The 20,307-nt window shown below is 41.6% G+C and overlaps 1 protein-coding gene across 7 annotated transcripts in view; it reads right to left on the bottom strand.

The window, feature by feature from the left end:
• DCLK1 (doublecortin like kinase 1) overlaps nucleotides 1-20,307 on the bottom strand; it is a 301,926-nt gene that overhangs the window by 143,015 nt on the left and 138,604 nt on the right. For all 7 annotated transcript variants that reach the window (XM_069467340.1, XM_069467341.1, XM_069467348.1 and 4 more), the window contains exon 3: nucleotides 11,555-11,654. In XM_069467340.1, the coding sequence (XP_069323441.1) occupies nucleotides 11,555-11,654 (100 nt within the window). The remainder of the gene's footprint in view (nucleotides 1-11,554; nucleotides 11,655-20,307) is intronic.

Genomic DNA, 20,307 nt, shown 5'->3' with positions numbered 1-20,307 from the left:
TTTCAGTTTCCTTTCTTTTTGGTAGAAACAGGGTCTCACTCTTGCTCAGGCTGGTCTCCAACTCCTGAGCTCAAGCAATCCTCCTGGCCTTGGCCTCCCAGAGTGCTATGTGAGGATGTTTCTAAATGAGATTTGGCATTAGAATTGGTGAACTTAATAAAGTTGACTGCCCTCGCCATTGTGGGTGGCCAGCATCTGTCCACAAGGGCCTAAATAGAACGAAAGGCAATGGAAGGAGAAATTTACTCCCTTTTTTGCTGCCTCACTGTTGAGCTGGGGCATCTCATTTTGTTTTCTTCTGCCCCTGGACTTGGATTTACACCATTAGGCTGGTTCTCAGGCTTTTAGACTCAGACTGGATTTCCAGGGTCTCCAGCCTATAGACAGCAATTGTGGGACTTCTCAGCCTCCATCATCAGATGAGCCAACTCTTTACAATAAATAAATATCTCTCTATACATAGGTATATACGCTGTGTGTATTACATACACAGATATATGTAAAAATTAGTTCTGTTTCTCTGGAGAACCCTGACTAATATAGTGACCATAAGCAGTTTCTTAACTTCTCTTAATCGGGCTTTCTTTCTTTATAAAGCAACACTGCAGAGGTTTCCTAAGAATTAAGTGTGATAAGCATTCATAAACAATATGCATTTTTTTAGGGAAACCCATAACACAAGGCAGAATTAATAAAATGTTATAACAAAAGAAAAGAGCAAAGAGCTGGAAAAGGAATGAGAAATCAGAAATGGACTGAAACCAGGTAGACGGGGGAAGGCTTTACAAAGACGACAGCTTTTGGATTGAACCTCAAAGGACAAGGAGGAGTTTGGTGGGTTGGGAAGGGGAGGAGGCAGAAGAGTGTTCTATGTTGGGTAGACAGTATGAGCAAAGGTGCAGATATTGGAAATAAATGGCTTTTGGGAGACCAAACAATAATACAGTGGCTGGAGTGCAGAGGAAGAACAAAGCAACGATAACAGCCGGAAAGACACAACAGAGTCTCATTACGACTGCCCGAGATGGCACACCAAGGAGCCTGTGGGCGGCGGTGGGCCGTGTAAGTGAACTCAGGAGAATCAATCTGTGTGCAAACAGGGTGTGGGAAGGCTAATGACTGGAACTAGGAAAGCAAGTTAAAGCATCTCTCTAAGAACCCAAGCAGGAGATGATGCTAATGACCTAAGATAATGACAGTGGCACTGGAAAGCAAGGGGACAAATGCTGGCTATGTGGAGTGAGGCAGAGGAGGAATAAAAGACGGCTCCTTGTTTTGCAACCTTTGTGTTAAGGAGACTGCTGATGCCATGAACCAATGCAGGAAACCCTGGAGGAGGAATAAAGCTGACCAAGGAGATAATGAGTTCAGCAGGGAGTGCTGAGTTTCAGGTGGCTGTGGAATAGTCCCAGGGAGTTCATCATAGAAGGCTGAAAACATGGCTCTGGAGCTCACAAGACAGTCAGGGTCAGAGATGTGGATTTCAGAGGAGGTACATCAGAGGTTAAGAACGTGTTGTCAAACATAGACAAACTTGGGCTTGAACTCTGCTTTCAATACTTGCTGTGTGGCTTTGAACAATTTTTTTTATCATCTCTAAGCCTTAATTTCCTTAATTGTAAATTTGGGAAAATTATACGTGCTTCAAAGGCTGTGCGTATTGCAGGCCATCTGGTCACCATTTGTCACCGTCACTGTCTACCAAAACTATTGCTGCTGAAGCCGTTAGAGGAGATGAACGTGGCTAGGAACACAGAGCAATTAAGTGGAAAAAGGACTGAGGACTGAATCCTAGGAAACAATTATCAAGGGATATATGGCAGGAGAGCAAACCTGAAATAAGCTCAGGAGCAGTCAAAGGGGCAGCTGGAAGACCATAACAGCAAGACCACAACAGCAAGGCCAAAGGGAGAAAATTTCACGGAGATAATTATCAAAAATGTTGAATGCTACAAAGTAGTCAAGGAGGATAAAGAAGAAAAAAGGAGAGAACGTTAGAGGTAGTAATTTGGAGGTTATCCTTGCTAGGGGAACTATCACATATGGTGGGCATAGAAGCCAGTTGTAAATGTAATAGGATTCAAAATCAAAGTTGCACCCAGCCTCCAAGGAGATGTGTATCAGATACCAAAATGAGCTATAAGATGGATCACCTTCCAGAAAGTTCAAAGTGTATATAAATAGTTAACAGGTCTTAGTCTTCTTACCCACTTTGAGGATATAAAAAGGCTTAAGTTATTGCACAAAAAGATGGCTGGGCATTGTGGCCCATGCCTGTAATCCCAGAACTTTGGGAGGCTCACGTAGGAGGATTGCTGGAGGCCAGGAGTTTGAGACAAGCCTGGACAAAAAAGCAAGACCCTGTCTCCATTAAAAATTTAAAAATTAGCCAGATGTGGTAGCTAATATGTCCTGTAGCCCCACCTACTGGGGAGGCTGATGCAGGAGGATGGCTTGAGCCCAGAGTTGGAAGTCACAGTGAGCTACGATCATACCACTGCACTTCAACCTGGGCAACAAAGTGAGACCCTGTCTTTTAAAAAAGAAAAGAAAAGAATAGAAAAGAAAAAGAAGAGAGGAGAGGAGAGGAGAGGAGAGGAGAGGAGAGGAGAGGAGAAGAGAAGAGAAGAGGGATCTGTGAAAAGGATTTCTTTAGGGGGAGCTGTGCTACGAATTCCGTCATTCTGAGAGATGCTTCCCTTCATCTCCGTAGGGGCTTCACTGGCAGACTGCAAGTGCCCGGTCAGTGTCCTCTGGGAACAGAGGGGAAGAGCAGAAATAACAGACCAGTGTTTACCTGTTTGTCTTTCACCTGAGAATCTGGGGCAGCAGACGAAGGGCAGCTGGGTTGCACTGGTGGCCTGTGGTTGGGGGTGAAGGATGTATGCGTGTTCTGAGGGATCTGAGGGAGCAAGCTGGCCTGGAGCTAATTTAAATTCTTCCCAAGAGCATCATCTGAGGCCGGCAGGGAGAGCTTTGGAAAACAAGGACTGAGGGAGACACAGCCAAGCTGGAAGCAGCTGAACAGACCACATCAGACCACATCGACAAAGAGTGGAATGTTCTCGGTGGGAGTCCCTGAAGAACCCGTGAAAACACCCGTAAGACAAGTTGGCTTTAAATAACAATTGCTGGCCAGAGAGTTTTAAAGCCAACTTACAATAGAACAGGCAAGCGTGGACTTTCCACCTCTCCTTTCTCATCAGCTGCACCCGCCTCGCCCCCCAATTCCAATCCTGGAGGGTCAGAACGGCAGGGAGGAGGGGAGTGCACAGGAGAAAAGCCATCACCCTTTCCCTTGTCTTGTCCTTCAGGCAAGGGGACTGGCTACATAGGGCCCTGGATAGGTGTGAAAGAAGAACAATTCTGAATGACTATCATGTGACTAGACATCTTCACTTTGGAATTGAGATGGTCATTTGTAGCTGGAAGAGTCCAGACCACTTCTTACTCTCTTAGGAGAAACCAGGAAAACTGGGATTGTCGAGGTGCCATCCAGTGGCAAAAGAGGAACTTCCACCACTATATAGATCTAAGAGGACTGCATAGAAGACAATTAAAAAAATAAAATAAAATAAAACCCCACACATAATTCTTGTGTGCTCTGTGTTACCCAAAACTATAGAAAATGAGTCAGGATGAGAAAGTGGAGGCTTCAAGGGCAGTAATTTATTATTATTCTTGTTATTTTTTAGCAGTTCGGCAGAGAAAGATTTAGGCACCATGGTTTGATGACATGACAGAAATGATGAAAGGCCCTTTTAGGACAGGAGGAATTTAGGCCTGGCCGTGGGCTGAGGAGAAAGAGTCAGCACAGAGACGGTGAAACAGCAAATCCACTAGAACAACAGGACAGGAACACTGATACGGCAAGGCCACCAAGAGAAAGGGAGAAGACAAAGTCAAGAGCACTGTCATTGGTTTTAGCAAGGAAGAGAGACTCTTCTTCCTTTGAAAGACGAGGGAAGCAGGGGAGAAGATGAGGGAAGGTACAGGGGCATTTTCGTCTGGGAGGAAAGGAAAATGAAATAGTTTAGAGTGAATGAGTTTGATCATCCCGGGGGGCTAGGAGAAAAGCTACCCTACACATGATGGCAGTGGGGTGCTATTTACTACTGCGGAGGCCAGAATTAGGACTGCTGTGTAAAAGCTGGAGAGAGATCAATTTGGGTTCAGTACAAGAAAGAATTTGTTAAAAGTCAGCGCTAGAGGACAGTGGAATTGGCCTTCTCGTGACGTTGTAAGCTGTTGCCGACAGAGGGTTCTTGCTGGGGATGAACACCGGTCGGGATGCAGGGGGGAGGGTCTCTGCATTGAGGGGGAGGCTGGATGACGACCTCCAAGACTCTTAGTGTCCAGGATTCACATTCAATGCTATATTTTCTAGGGTTTTCCATGCCCACAATTCATGTGTCACTGCTACTGAATACAATAGAGAGAAGCCCGTGAGAACCTAAAGAGAAAATGTAAAGATCGCACGTGTTATACAATGCCTCGATTTCCTAAGTAGGAAATTATCTATTTATAGCAAAAGAACTAATCTGTGCTTGAGTTAGATTCTTTTTCCAAAGTACAATATTCTATGTGTTTCCATATAGCTTTGCAGTTGATTAAATTTGAAGTATCACTATGTTCTGGAACACTTTATATTTATGCATGAGCTAAAAAATAGCTGTGATCAAGAAAGTCTCCAGAACCCCCTGCAGCCTTTCCCTGCTGAGAGTCAAACGGGAACTTGCTGACAAGAGCAAAGCACCTTCGCCAATGTCTCTCTACTCAAAATGCAAAACAAAAACCCCAAACCCTCTATTTCAATCATCAATCTGAATTCTATAAATCAATGCAATCAAGAGTGATCATACCAGATTTTATATCCTTCTTTACTTAGACAATGAAATGCCACACAAAAAAACTTCCAGCTATTCAACAAGATAGCTATCATATTTCTTTAAAATAAGAACTGTATATTCCTAGAATTAACAACTTTTGAAATAATAATATATTCCAGCACCAACGGGTACCATGAATCTCAAAGAAATCTGCCTACAGATACAATGTAAACTGGCCTTTTAATCCAATTAAAACTTAAATCTATAAAGAATTGTCAGTCTATTATGAACCATTACTCATTTTACCACAATATTTTTCCTAAGAGATAAAATCCACTAGAACAATTAGCAATATTTAATATTCTGGGTCAAGGTTCAGAACCTAAGATCCTCTGACATCTTTAGACATAAATAATATTAAAAGTCAATAGAGAAGGGTTGTATTTTATGTACATGTTTCTATCTACAATTATTTGTGATTAACACACTGCCTGGAACATAGAAAGTTAGCTTAGCTTATTAAATAAATGACTGGATAAGTAAAAGAATGAATGAGCTTTGTTAGCAGTGGCTCAAAAACCACTTTGTGAGGAAGCCTGGTCTTTGTCCAGACTCCAAATATCTTCTGGTATTCCCAGTGACTTCTGGTGTCCTAGCATCACCAGCTACAGGACAGAGCAGGAGAGCCATCAGAAATCCCTCTGACCCAAACCAACACAGACACAGGGAGAGGGAGATGTTTCCCAAGGGCTAGGATGCCTGAACGCTGTCATTTTTAGAAGTCTGACTAGTTCTTCTAAATGTGGTTTCATTTAATCTGCCAGAGATTCCCTCCAGAGAAGAATGGCTATCTTCAAAGGACCCTTAATTCCCTCTCACCTCCACCATAGGAACAAAAGTTAAGAGTGGAAGAAAGCAACAGTAATCACTTTCTGGTTCTAAAGAGCACCAAAAGCAAATCTTGGTGTCATCTGCCTCCAATTAAGTCCTGTAAATGAATCTATGTGGCTGAGTCCAGCTGCAATTCACTAGGAGGTACAGTTCAGCTGAGGTGTCATTCACCAACATCATTCACTAAGTAATAAGGAACACAGTTTTGAATGTGCTTTGACATTTATTATCTCATTTATAGTCCATTACAACCCAGAGAAAAAAGGTGTTTTACAGAATAGGAAGCAGGCTTGGAAATACAGAGACCACACAGCAAGTCAGACACAGAGCTTGGATGAGACCCGTGTCTCCTAACACGATTGCAATACTGTTTCTATTATTCTAGGTTCTCGCCTATTTTCTTATCACCCAGAGTTAGGGAAAGCAATCAGGACCTGTGGTGAACGGTGCCTGATACAGCTTCTGTCTTATCTCACTTAGGCAAAACATCCCAGGAAAGTGGGCAGGATGGAATATTTCTAGAAACATTTAACAAGTGGATCCTGGCCATCCAATACCATGGGAGTCTATAAAAGAAGCTGAGGAAATGTCCATTTTAGAATCACATACCCCAGAAGAACACTGTACTCCAGACAGGTCTGTCTAGTGCTGGGAGAAACTAGCTTGGTAATCCCCGGAGACAGGACACGAGTACACATGCACCCACAAGTGTGCGCACACACATGCACACACCATGTGGCAAAAGTCTTACTGTAGTTTTGAGCTTTAGTGACTTCAGAAGGATAAACCAGAAGGATAAACGCTTTAAACTTGTAAAAAAAATCATTTGAAAGCTTATTTATATTTCTTCTATACTTAGTTTTGTGAATGTTAAATAATACATTTTAATTTTAATTTTTTGTTTCAGTCCACATATGCTATCTTCAATCAGAGGGGCTGAAATGTCTTACAATATGGCACATGACAACCTTACAAGGACGCAAAAAATGATGCTTGTTACATTACATCTCACACTAAGCCTGTAGTCAAGTAAAGGTAATTTTCACACGTGCTGCTGTGAAAACTGCATTGTTCCTAATCAAGCTTGTAGGGTGGGATTTTTCTTCTTTCCTTTTTTTTTTTTTTTTTTAAACCCTAGAGCACTACTTTTGGTTACACCAATTCAATTTTATCTTCTTAGTACAATCCATCCTGTTAGAATCCTTGTGGATCTTCATTCTGTCTTCAGCCACACTGGCTCCCCTCCCCGTGGTTTCATCCACACACCTTTAACATTCTCAAACGGGCACTTCTGACCAAACTAAACCATATGGAGTCCAAAGCAGAACCCTGTGGTGTGGACTCCCAGTGAATAAATATAGTCCCTACCTTTAGGGACTTTATGGACCAATTCTAATAGAGATCACCTCCAGCACATTTGACATCAACCTATAAATCAGTTCCTTTTGGACAGGACAATTCAATCCATGAAAAATATAACCACCTATACCACTCAGACAGTACATTTCATCTTACTCAAAGGGATTTCAATAGGGGCTCTGCCAAGTGCACTGTGAAATTCCCAGACTGTCTGACACTATCCCTCTGATGTCTCAGGTGAGGGACTCTCCTTAACTACGAAAAGTAAGATGAGGGGGCAACCTGGTTGCAGCTCTGTTGCTTATGCATTCTACTAACAAACATAATGCTGTAATCATCAAATTCTAAAGACAGATCCAAACAAACAAATAGAAATCAGTTTACTTGTAACCCAAGTTCAAATAAAATCTGGACAGCTCTAAACAATATCTGCTGTGGGCTAAATGTTTAAGTCCTAACCTCAGTACCTGTGTATGGGATCTTATTTGGAAATAGGGTTTCTGCAGATGTTATCAAGTTAAGATCAGGTCACACTGCATTAAGGTGAGCCCTAATCCACTAACTGGTGTCCCTGTAAGAAGAGGGAAATTTGGGCACACGCACAGACACACATAGAGCAAGGTCACATGAAGACGGAGGCAGAGATTGGAGCGATGCTGCACCAAGCCAAGGAATGCCAAGGATTGCTGGCGACCATCAGAAACTGGGAAGAGGCAAGGACAGATTCATCCCTGGAGCCCTCAGAGGGAGCCTAGTCCTGTCCATACCTTAATTTTGGACTTTTGGCCTCCGAAACTGTGAGACAATAAATTTCTATTGTTTTAAGACACCCAATTTGTGGTACTTTGCTAGGGCAGCCCTAGGAAACTAACACAACATCTAAGCAAACATATTTAAGTTTAAAGTAATGTCTATTAACATTAGCATCGAGAGCACTTAGGAATTGGGTGGCAAAAAAAAAACAAGATGGATGTTAGAAAAACCTGCAGAGCGATGAGAGACACTTAGGCTCCTGAGCAGGTAGCAGGCACAGCAGGGCTGAGCCTTCAGATCAGATCTCAGCGAGGGGAGTGGGTGAAGAAACTAGCCAAGCAGTTTTGAGGGCACTGGTGTTGGGTTGAGGGGTTGGACCAAAGGTGGCATGCAGTGTCAGGCTCATCACCAAGGAGTCCATTATCCATTATCGTGCAAGGTAGGTAGACATTTCTCAAGAAAATTCTGTCACTTTCTAACGGTAACAAATCACAGATTCATCAGTTTGTCATCGACATATAAGCAAAACCATGTTGAGCTTCCTGTCTCCAACTTGGCATTTTCCTTGACTATTTTTCATCATTCTAAATTAGACAGCGAGCAGTGCAGGGGAAGGATCTGCCGGCCTGTCTATCTATAGAGCTCTAGCCACCATTTCCAAGGTGCTAAGACTCCACTGATTGATGACGATATTGCTAAAACGGTTACATTCTGAACCAAAACAAGGAAGGCGTATTTTTCCACATGTGCAAACTTAGGGGAGGAAGGAAGCTCCCTTGCTGTTTCTTGCATCGATCTGGTTCCAATGTGGCCCCATGAAATAGACGTCTGTAATGGCAAAGCTCCTCCCTGGAAGGACCTAAGAGACGTCCCTAGGAGCTTTCCCAGCAGTAATTAGGGGCTGTATTATTGCTAATCCTGAACACACTGGGAGCTGAGTTAATTTTGAAAGATAAAATAAAAGTGCTGCCTTGCGGCAAAAGGCCCCTTCTTGGCACCATTAAATCAAGCGCGGCCCTGTGCAGGGCCAGAGTATTAATTCTGAAGATCTCTGTACCCCCTGCTGACACCCCTTTTAAGGAAGCTACTATGGAACAGGCCAAATGAAGCATCGATGTGCAAATACCATTTAGTAAGTACAGATAAGCTGGGCTAAATCGTGCTCAGAGCACTTAAAAATGATTCAAATGTTAATACATTAGCACTGGAACAGGCTGTACAAGCAACAGGAAAATTGCAGTTGTCAAAGTGTGAATTTAGTCGCAGGGTAAGTTCATCCAAGGAAGTAAAATCTCAATTTAGATTCTTTTTCCACCCGACCCCCCTCCCTCCCCTGTCCACGTGCTTCTTTTAGAATGGGGGAGGACGTCGTTACTCAGCAAATGTGTTTCACACCAAGAAATGGTTATATTCATCAAGGGAGAAGATGTGAAGTTCTCACAAAAGTAGCCTGAAGTGGTCTTTCACAGGGCCAAACCACAAAAGATGGGCAAGGTGTCCCAGGTGTGTATGTGTGTTTGTGTTCGTGCTTGTGTACACATCTCTGCATATCTGTGTGCATTCTTTCTAACGAGAAAGGATCCTAAGGGGAAATTGCAAGGGATTTTCTGGCAGTTTTCTGTTGTACTTCTCAGAACGTCCCCTGCCGTCGTGGCAGGTGCACGGAGAAGCCTGTAGCATCCCAGCGGAGAGCACATTGTCCGTGGGGAGGGGGAGCCCAGCTGCGGGCTCTGCAAGCCTGGCCAGGTGGGAGAATCAGTCCCAAGTCTACTTTGGGGGTTAGACACAGACCCTAGGGCTTGGGAACCGTGGCCTACTCTGCTGATTTGAAACTGAGCTGTGTTCCAGCTTGAGTTTGACAGGCTGTTTCTATATCAAAGCAACAAATGGACTTTCATTTCAGAACGCATCTGCTCTCTCATACCATTCTATCACGAGCAGCTATTTTCTTCACATTGAAAGTCCAGGCAGTTTATTTTTCTCAAAACGGTGCTGTCAGCTCTTCCGCCTGACTCTTAACATTCACTTGTTCTACACAATGGCAAAGACTGTCTCATCCTTAAAAACGGGTGGGGTGGGAGAGACCCTCCCTGAGGACTTCTGATATATTTACATAAATCTTTGTCCCAAAGGGCATGTCTATCAGAGATAAAGATGGAATGCATTTACAGAAAATTTATGTAGGGGAAAAGAGATGCCAAACCACTTTTCCAGTTGGGTTCCTTGAAAACCAAAATAAATCTCTTTAAATGATATATCTATATATACTTTTATTGGGCATTGAAAGTTTTCATGATAAATGGACAATTTTTCATATTCTTATCCCTCCCTACACAAACCCTAGGTCATTTTAAATATGAAATAATTATAGTATTCTTAAACTCATATAACTGATAACATGTATATATGCATATAATATAGATACCATGTGTGAACATACATTTGCAGTGTGAGGGTGAGACCACTACATCACAGCACTTATCCTACTATCATAACTGCTCAAGTATTGCCCATCTAGTTTTTCAAAAGCTCACTAATTTGTTTTTTTTCTGCACTCATCTAGGCAAAAATTTCATTGTCTCTTCAAAAACCATTTCCGGCCGGGCGTGGTGGCTCACGCCTGTAATCCTAGCACTCTGGGAGGCCGAGGTGGGCGGATCGTTTGAGCTCAGGAGTTCGAGACCAGCCTGAGCAAGAGCGAGACCCCACCTCTACTAAAAATAGAAAGAAATTATATGGACAGCTAAAAATATATATTGAAAAAATTAGCCGGGCATGGTGGCACATGCCTGTAGTCCCAGCTACTCGGGAGGCTGAGACAGGAGGATCGCTTGAGCTCAGGAGTTTGAGGTTGCTGTGAGCTAGGCTGACGCCACGGCACTCACTCTAGCCTGGGCAACAGAGTGAGACTCTGTCTCAAAAAAAAAAAAAAAAAAAAAAAAAAAAAAAAAAAAACCATTTCCAATGAGACAGAATTGGACTTGTCAATAAATACGTAATATTATCCTAATTAAATTGGAAGTAATATTATCGAGAAGAGTCTCTTTGTTTGCCACAATAATCTTACCTGTGATAGTGTTAAGATTCTCAGATGATTTATAGTATCAAAAAAATCATTCTTAAAGTCACAACCCTTCATGTTCATTTCTTTCCTAAGACATGTCTTTCCCTCTTTAGGAATTGTTCCTTTTGTCGATTACAAAGAATCACATTTAGTTTCTTAATGCAAGGAGGCTACGCACCCTCACCAATGCGAATGACATGCAAACTCTGAAGTATTTAAAGGAAAGGGGATACCAAACCACGTTCCCAGTTAGGAATTAAAAGAGCCCACATGAAAGCTGGGCCTAGACACATACTCAATAATTTTATGATTACAAATCCTTCAGCTATAAATTTTGAGAAGGATATATAATTAAAAATGTAGAAATGTATACCATGGTTTTCTATAAAACATCAATTTAGTTATTAAGTGGTTATAAATTAGCCTTTAGTAATGTATTCTTCTAAATGATTTAACCTTTCCAATTATCATTTCATCTGTTTTCTATATTTTAAAAAAATCAAAGAAATTCAAGATATGGAAAAGACATGCTGGGTGAGGATCTGAAACTGATTTGGTAGCTTTGGAGTTGACATAATCTTGGCCTGGCGCAGCTCATTTTGGAAAGCTGCCTCAAATTTCCCCTGGTTTTGAACTTTTTTTTTTTTTTTTTCCTTACCACTTTCATCTAGCAAGAAATCATCCTGGTAACGGAACTTCTCCGGTCCACATGCAATAAAAATGTCATCGTCACCAAAAAAGTCCTGAAGGCACATCACCTACAAGAGAAAAGCATGGCACTCAGCAAGGGGTGGCAGCACAGCAATTACAACAATGCGCCCACCCCCACCGAAGGAGACATCTGCATACAGCCACCTCCAGCCTAATGGGATCAACTGGGCAGCTTCTCCAGAGGAATTTCAAAAGAGGGGTTCGAGCATCTGTTCCTAGTAAGAAACATGTTCTGTTTCAGTTCTGCAGGAAGACGGGATAAGGAAAATAGAACCGGTAACTGTCACGTTTATTACTTGATATATCAATAGGCTCTGAGGTAAGAGCCCTTTGTTTCCATAACAGAGTGGATGCAGCCACACGTGGCAAAGGAGCTCCCCTGCGCTCTTCTAGATGGAGTGCCCCTGGATAGCAACAAAAGTTAGCATATAGTTTTAACAACAAATACGATTTTTAGTAATTGATGCCGTTGTATGCACACGATAATCACCGAAAAAAAATATTTCTATCATAATATGAATGCAATAATCTCCTTGAGACCCACTCTACCTCTAGCTGAAAGAAAAATGGAACTCTTTATTGAAGCACTAATAAAGAAATTAAGTTATTGCTGAGGCTTAGACATAGAGATTATGGTAACTGTATGTGTGCCCACCGCCCTAGCTCTGCTCAACTGTAAACCTCCCAGGCCACCCACCTTCTTATGGTCATGCAAAAAGAAACTTCTAAAGCTAACTTTGGATTCAATGTATTCTCCAATGAGAACTCTAAGAGAGCTAAATATCATTTTGCAAGTAAGGGTGGTCAAAATGAATAGTTTTCAAGCACGTTGCTCTCTGTCTTTGGATAGGCTGTGTACTATTGTGTTTGTAATATGTATAACACCAACATGGGAACACTGCTGATTTCTATCTATTTTCAATTTCCTCTGGCCACTGGGGCAAATCAGAAGGCGGCCAGTTGAAGGCACCCACTCAGGGCCGTATAAAATAGACTTTCTAATAGCATTTGCTTCTGGATATTTGAGGGCCAGAGACAAACCTCTCTGGAGTGCGAGATTCCTGTGGCCTGGGTTGACTATTAGCTCCTCTCTCATTTGTCTGCCGCTTTATCCATGTGCCCCTCAGAGTCCTGCTTTCCTGACAATCCCTGGTCCCACGACCCTGGCTCATCGCACGTGCTGTGAGACTGAGAGTAAGACGCTGGGAGGACACAGCATTATTTCGAGAGTCCCCACATGCCATGATGTGTGGGCTTCAGATCATCTCCAAAATAATGTCTGATTTCCAAATAATTACTTGGCTGAAGTTTTTAAAAATGAAATTTCTATAGCAGTTTGATAACCAACATTAAGCATGAATGAGGTGTATCTGTGGTTGTCAGTGCTTATTTTGCCGTGAAAGCTTGAAAACACAAGTGATTTAGGAGGAGCATCGTAATCATTGAGGAAGATGAACCGAAGGGCTTCAAGAGTGGTGTCTGAAGCTCTGATCTTCTCCTTGGTTTAAAAGCAGGCACTTTGAAATCAGAGTCCACTATCCGTTTCACTCTTCTCTCTCTCTCTCTCTCTGACTCCAACCCGACCCCGTTCATCTTTACCTTCATGGCGGCCTAGCTGGTTCTATGCGAGGTGGCATCATCCCAACCAACTCTACACAGCCATTTTCATTTTACATGTGTAAGTCTCTGCTGACTGTCTACTGTGTGCCAGCTAGCAAATTGCAAAATGAAGAAGATACGATGTCTTCCTCAATAAAAATGTGAACCATTAACCCAGAGCAGTGTTTCCTAAAGAGTGGATAGTCAATACATTTTGTGCAAAAGAGGGTTCTAAGGCCAAATAGGTTTGAGTTTATCCAATGTAAACAGGTTCCTTTGTTTCCAAACTTCTCACAACCCTTAATGTGCTAATGTACACCATGACTCCAAAGAAGAGATAGAAAAATATAGTATTTCCCAAACTTAGTTGATTCCAGAACTCTTTTCTCACACAGCATCACACAGCAGCAGTCCCCAACCTAGGGGATCGGTTTCATGGAAGACAGTTTTTCCATGGACCAGGTTGGAGGTGAGGATATAGTGAGCAATGGGGAGCGGGCAAGCGGCTATAAATGCTGAGGAAGCTTCACTAGCTCGCCCACTGCTCACCTCCTGCTATGCAGCCCAGTTCCTAATAGGGCCATCGGCCAGTACCGGTCTGCAGCCCCGGCGGTTGGGGACTGCAGTTCTACAGAGTTCTCTTTGGAACTGCACTGACAGCCATCCATAGGTGAAGAGATCTCTGGGGACACACGAAGGAGAGACCAGTTACCCACACTCCTAGGCAGCCATGTTTCTCTAGCTGATAAATATTTAGTTGTTAATTTATTTACTCACTCAAACATGCATGATGGACCTACTTCGTGCCAGGCTCTGTGCCAAATATCATGATGACAAATCTCTGATAGATGAAAAATACTGTTTTCTAAAGGAAATCGTCTTTTCTTTCTGCATAGCCCCACCATTGTCATTTGAGAACATCAGATTACTCACCAGATCCCGTTCATCTACGTGTGCATGTTTTATGCTAGTGCTACCTGGACAAATAACTGTTGTCAAAACTACAACATGTTACAAGCAGGTTTCCAGCCAACTCTCTGCCACCTTTTCCTCATGACCATTCTCTAAGCTTGAGACTTAAAGAACAAACAACTATCCATCTTGGATAGTTTAGGCATAATTCTGTTGGAAGAGGGAAATGAAACATGAGGAACTTCTGATGTTCTTTCCAACCCCGGGATTCCAAGAATATGAAAGGAACACAGTGATTGTTAAGGAAAAATAACTGTCAGCACCCAGCACAAAAAGACAGGGGGAAGTCATTTCAGTGCCAAGCAACATGTATTCATTTCTCTTTCAATCTTCAGTGACTGATATCAAAGAATTTGTTGAACTATGAGAAACTCTGATATTTTCTGTGTTTTCCGCTCTGCATCATTTCGACACTTTCCTGCTCACAACTTGCCACTGGAGAAGGTAGGTAAGCTCAGTAGATCAAGTTCACATTTATAAAACTGCTCCGTGTTAGAAGCCTTGGTAAAACAGTTGACAGCAAAGGAGGCTTAAACACAAGGTTACAATAAAGATGGATTTGGGATAATCTGTGCACTTCAATTATCCATGCCCTCACGCTCCACCACTGACCCAAAGGTACCTGTAGTGCATTCCATCTAACAAAAAATAATAACAGAGGAAGATTTATAACCTTCTTCTCTAGACAAATACACTCTGAGAATTTTCCTTGAAGTGTTACTGTACATTCTGATATCAAGAGATTATAAAGGGTAGGAAAAATGGAAAAGCTATGTTTTGCATAATAATCTGATTTTATATATCTATATACAGTGTTACTCCTTTTTAAATCTGATGTTCTCAAAATTCAGTGTAGTTAGCAGCTTTAAAGAAAAGTTCCATTTATGGATTAAAAAAAAAAAAACGTGCTTCTTGTAACGAGGGGATGGGGATGGTGACAAAGGACCTCTTTCTTCATCATGAAATCTCTGCTCAGTGGTGTCAGATGTTGGAAGCATTCATCAAGATTAGATACGGGCCAGACGCAAAGCCAGAGTGTCAAGTTTGAGACATGAGAGATGTCCAACCTATGGAGAAGCACCTTTCTGAGCTTTCCTGTTTCACCTTCATGCTCCTGGACCTCCCAGGAGAGTTGGTATTGCCAGGGCCTGCTCTTCTCAGTGGTTTCATGATGGACATGGATTCTGCCCTTGCAACATCTCCCAAACCCAGGCCTTTCCCCTGCCCTTGCCCTTCTCCCAGTGCCATGTCAGTACGGAGCTCATCCTCCTACCCATGGACCTTGGCATTTCTCTCTCGTGGATTTTCTCGCCCCTACCTCCTTTCTCTCTAATCTATCCTGTTTAATTCTATCAGTCTAGTTGTCCTTAGCAAACCTTCAAAATCTCTCTCCATAGCAGTCTTACCATTCTCAAGTTAATTTTTCTGAGCCTGGCACTGTGGATGCCTCAAAATCTGGCTCCAACCTACCTTTCACGTTTCCGGTTGTTTGAGTTGTGACATAGTGTCTGACACTTAAGAAGCATTTGTTAGATGGATGGATGGATGGACTATGTTCTAACCTGAAATATGTCCCAATTTATCTGCTTTACCTATTATCTAAAAAATGCTTGTTCTTTCCTACTTATGTGGGTTTTTGTATTAATTTTTTTTCTTATTTGGTATCCCTTCCATCTACTCTTTGCCTATTCAAATCTCTCCTGTAGTCCAAGGCTCAGTTGCAGATTCAAGCCCCACATTTTCTAACCATTCCAATCCAAAGTAACTCATCCCTGCTCTGAACTACTATCCATCATTCACCATGATTCAATAAATGTTTACTGATCACCTATTATTTGCCAGCCACTATGCTAGGTATGGAGAATATGAATGTCTTCACCCTTCACCTCTTCTTTTCCAGTATATATGTCTACAGACTTATGATCCAAAGAATTCCTAACATAGTATTGTGACTCAGTAATTCAGCAGAGAGCAGCCTACATTAACTTCTAGTGGTTTTGTCAAAGCCCAAAGTCAAGTGCTGTGACTCCAGCCTCTGCTCTGCCACCATCGCTGACAGTTAGGAAACCCCAGTCAGCGATCTTGAAATGAGTCCTGTTTCTAAAGACCCTAAATCCAGTCATGGAAGAGGCAGTCTCTCTTGTTGGGTGCCATTCTTTGGCACCATAGAGATGTCTGCTCTGGCTCTAGTCCCCAAAAGCACAGCACTGTCATCAGAGCCCAGGTTCTGAGTTAAATTCGATGTTAATCTCTTCGTGCCTCAGTGTACCATATCAGTTGTTTAATGATTAGATGAGTGAAGAGCATGAATCTGGCAAGAGTAAGTCTTTAATAAATTTTAGCTATCAGTATTTTTATCAGCCCAAATGTATGTTTACTTCTAAATGAGTATAAATCAAATGAATACCTAATAGAAATGAAAATAAAATTTTTAAAGCAAACACAGACCCAGTGCAGTGGCTCATGCCTGTAATCCTAGCACTCTGGGAGGCTGAGGCAGGAGGATCACTTGCGCCCAGGAGTTTGAGGTTGCAGTGAGTTATGATCACACTGCACTCTAGCCAGGGAGACAGAGTGAGTCTCTGTCTCAAAAATTAAAAAAAAAAAAAAAAAAGCAAACACAGTATGTAGCACGTAGGCACTATACCAACATGCTGTCCCTTCTTGCTTTGGGAACAAGGATTCTACCAGTATTCTTATTTTGATGAAAAACATACTTTGACTTAGCATCAGTGAATTGGGGCAAAGCTAGTCAGTCAAAGTTGCTAACACAAAGGTAGGGCATGGTCTGTGTCTCTGATTCCCATTAGGCTTCCAAAGAATGATGCTGTAAAAAGTCATTTGCAAGTATGTTTACCTGATATTACAAGTATAGTTCTATGAACCATTGTCTTAACTCAGGGCCTCTTGGGATCTGTCACCAATTTTAGTTTTGTGGAAACCAAAGATGTGTAGTCCTCTGAGAAAACTGTCCTCCACTAGAAAATAAATCATATGTAGAATATATACAGTTCATAAAGGAGGTAATCTGTTTAGGGCACACAGTCCTTAATATTCTATCAATTAATTTTCAGTTCTTACCTAGTGCTTTGATGACTATAGGGAAATCTAACTCCAAAAAAAAAAAAAAAATTCCATTTATTGGGCCAGAGTTTACCTCAAATGGTGCTTTGCATAATGCCAGACCCACGGTATCTCATTTAAACACGGGCGATTGTAGTTGCCAGATGTGCTGGAAAAGGCCCTTGAACAAGCATCGGGATACCTGGGTTCTCAGACCACACTTCCCATAATGGTAGTATGAACTTGGACAAGTTACTTAAATTCTCTTGCTTACCAGTTTCTGCATTAGTTCTAATATGTCTTACCACAGTAATTATGTGATAAAGATATATAGATGAAAATTCTCTTTTGGAGGTGTGATGTAACAAGAACAGTTCTATAAGTATTACTGCACCTCATCTTCAATATACATTATTACATTTGATCCTTTTCACTATGAAGGAGACATACTCTATCTGACAAAAGTCAAATATCCCCATTTTATGGATAAAAAATAGCTGGATTAAACAGAAGATCAGTAGGAATCTGAAACCAGGTCAGTTAGAATTCACATGAAGGCTCTTACTACCAAATGCAGGAAAACAAGTCTATTCAAATGTACAGAAACACATGCCCTGACGTTTGTGTGTGATAAATTTCAGTTGTTAAAACCATATGATCAATAGTTATCACATATATTGTACATTAATAGTATATAATAAAAGAGTGTCCAACAAAAACACATTTGTTAAAAAAAAAAGGAAGTTTGACTAATTTCTTTAGCTTAAGAAAAACATATTCCTTTTGCTGACTCTCTTTATGTGAAATCTGAATCCTATCTTTTCCATTAACTTGTCGTTACTGTGCATACTCGTCCTGGGAGACCGGGCTGCTTGCAGGGGAGACAAAATACTACAGACAAATATGGACTTCCTCTCTTCTGAGCTTCCGGCCTGAGTTGCTCTGCAAGGGCAGAGCTTCGAACAAAGGCAATAAAAGCATCTGCTATTTACACATTTCCAAAGCAGAACCGTGGAATCCATTCCCCCTCACTGGAATGAGATCTCCATGGTGACGCTGGCTTCAGGGAGCTGGGCCAGTTTTTCAGCAGGGCCGAGGTGAGGATATTTTCTTTACAAGAGCGCCCTCTACAAACGGAACAGGGGATATCTCCGCAGCCCTGGCCACATGTGAAGCCACTGAGCCTTTATCAGGTGTCTCTCATTGTGTGCGAGATACTAAAATATTTTGCCGTCATTCATTTAATATATTTGAAGTGAGATTATAAACCATCATACAAATAAAAGCCAAGAAATGCATCCCATTTACTGGGATCTCTGAGCAGGGCATATCCTTTCTGTTTTAATTTTCTTTTTCATTAAATGCTTATTTATAATTTCTCATTCTTCTTGATACCAGTTGAAGATGGTAGGCTTACAGGCTTTGTTGTTCACATTTTAATGAGATACTCTTTATCAAAAAGGAATGCTTATACCTTTGTTTATTAAAAAAAAAAATCTAGGCACCTATGTATCTAAGGTGCCAAGTTGACAACCTTCCTCTTTCTGCACAATTCGTAATGTGACCATTATAATTAGCTTTCAGTTAAAACTTGGCACGTGTGGGCCTCCTCGTCCTGCCAAAACTGAGTTGAGAGGAGGTTCCTCTTCCAATTTCATTCCACACTTGGCTTCTTTTCTCCACTCTTAGCGCTGAGCGTTTTTATGCTACATGATATTATAAGTCAACCACTATAAATTTTTCTGTTCTATAATCATGTAATTTTGTATGATTCTGGTTCTAAAATACATCTACAGTTAGTTTTATAGCCAAACACTAGAAACGTGTTATGTTATTGTCATAAAAATACATTCTCCATCATTCCTTTGCATTTTCTTTTTCACTTTTTCATTTCTTAGACAATAAACTTCTACATGGGATATTTTATTTTACAACAGTTTCTCTAGCTAGAAATTTCTATTAAAAAATCCTTTAAAGAAACTCTGATTCTTGGCCAAAGAACAATAGATGTAGTAATAAAAAATAAGTATTAATAAAAAACAGAGAGAGAAAATTAAGATCCTCAAACTACTGTTTACAAGTTTTCAAACATGAAGTTCTAAGATATTTTTTTTTTGTAAAAGTGGATACTATTGTTGAAATTCAGAATAGGCCAGTAGATAACATTGGAATAACAGGCTGATGCTTAAAGAATTAGAAAAAAGAAAGCTTTCTTCTTTGAAATGTTAGCTAATCATTTGCTGGGTCAACCAGAAAGAAACCACGTGGAATTGAAAGTACATTCATTCCGTGGAGGTGTTCTCAGCTGCTCCAGTCTACACGGACATCAGCCGTGTTGTGGAACATACTCTCTGACAGGGGAGCGCACCCTTTATGTGTAACACATCACCGTCTTTCACGGACTCAGATGTACCTAAGTGGACTGCAACCTATTCTAAATGATTGCTATTTCATTATTTATCCTATTTTTTTAATACTAACATTTCTCCCTCTTTTTTAAAAAATGTGTGTCTTAGTCCATTCAGGCCGCCGTAACAAACTATCATAGACTGCATGGCCTATATACAGCAGGTATTTATTGCTCACAGTTCTGGAGCCTGGAAGTCCAAGATCAAGACACCAGCAGATTCAGTGTCTGATGAGGACCTGCTTTCTTACTGCAGCCTCCCATGGCAGAAGGGACAAGGGACCTCTCTGGTGCCTCTTATAAGGTCACTGATCCCATTTATAAGGGCCATGCCCTCATGGCCTAATCACCTCCCCAAAGGCCCGACGTCCTAATACCATCACCTTGGAGGTTAAGATTTCAGCACAGGAATCTTGGTAGGGAACAAACATTCGAACCATAGCAATGTGTAAAATGACCCTCTAGTAACAAATACTGACCAGGCGCCTTGGCCCTACCACCTAATAGACATGTCACCTTGGACAACTATTTAACATCTCCATGCCTCAGTTTCCTCATATGTAAAATGGAGCTGCCAGTGCTTCCATGAGGATTCAATGACAGGATGCACGTAAAGCACTCAGGACCATGCCTGGCTCACACAGAGTGCAGGGACGAGG

Source organism: Eulemur rufifrons, chromosome 4, assembly GCF_041146395.1.
Source record: "Eulemur rufifrons isolate Redbay chromosome 4, OSU_ERuf_1, whole genome shotgun sequence".
Taxonomy (NCBI): domain Eukaryota; kingdom Metazoa; phylum Chordata; class Mammalia; order Primates; family Lemuridae; genus Eulemur; species Eulemur rufifrons.
Note: the sequence above shows the minus strand (reverse complement) of the source record. Positions and strands in the feature narration are given on the sequence as shown.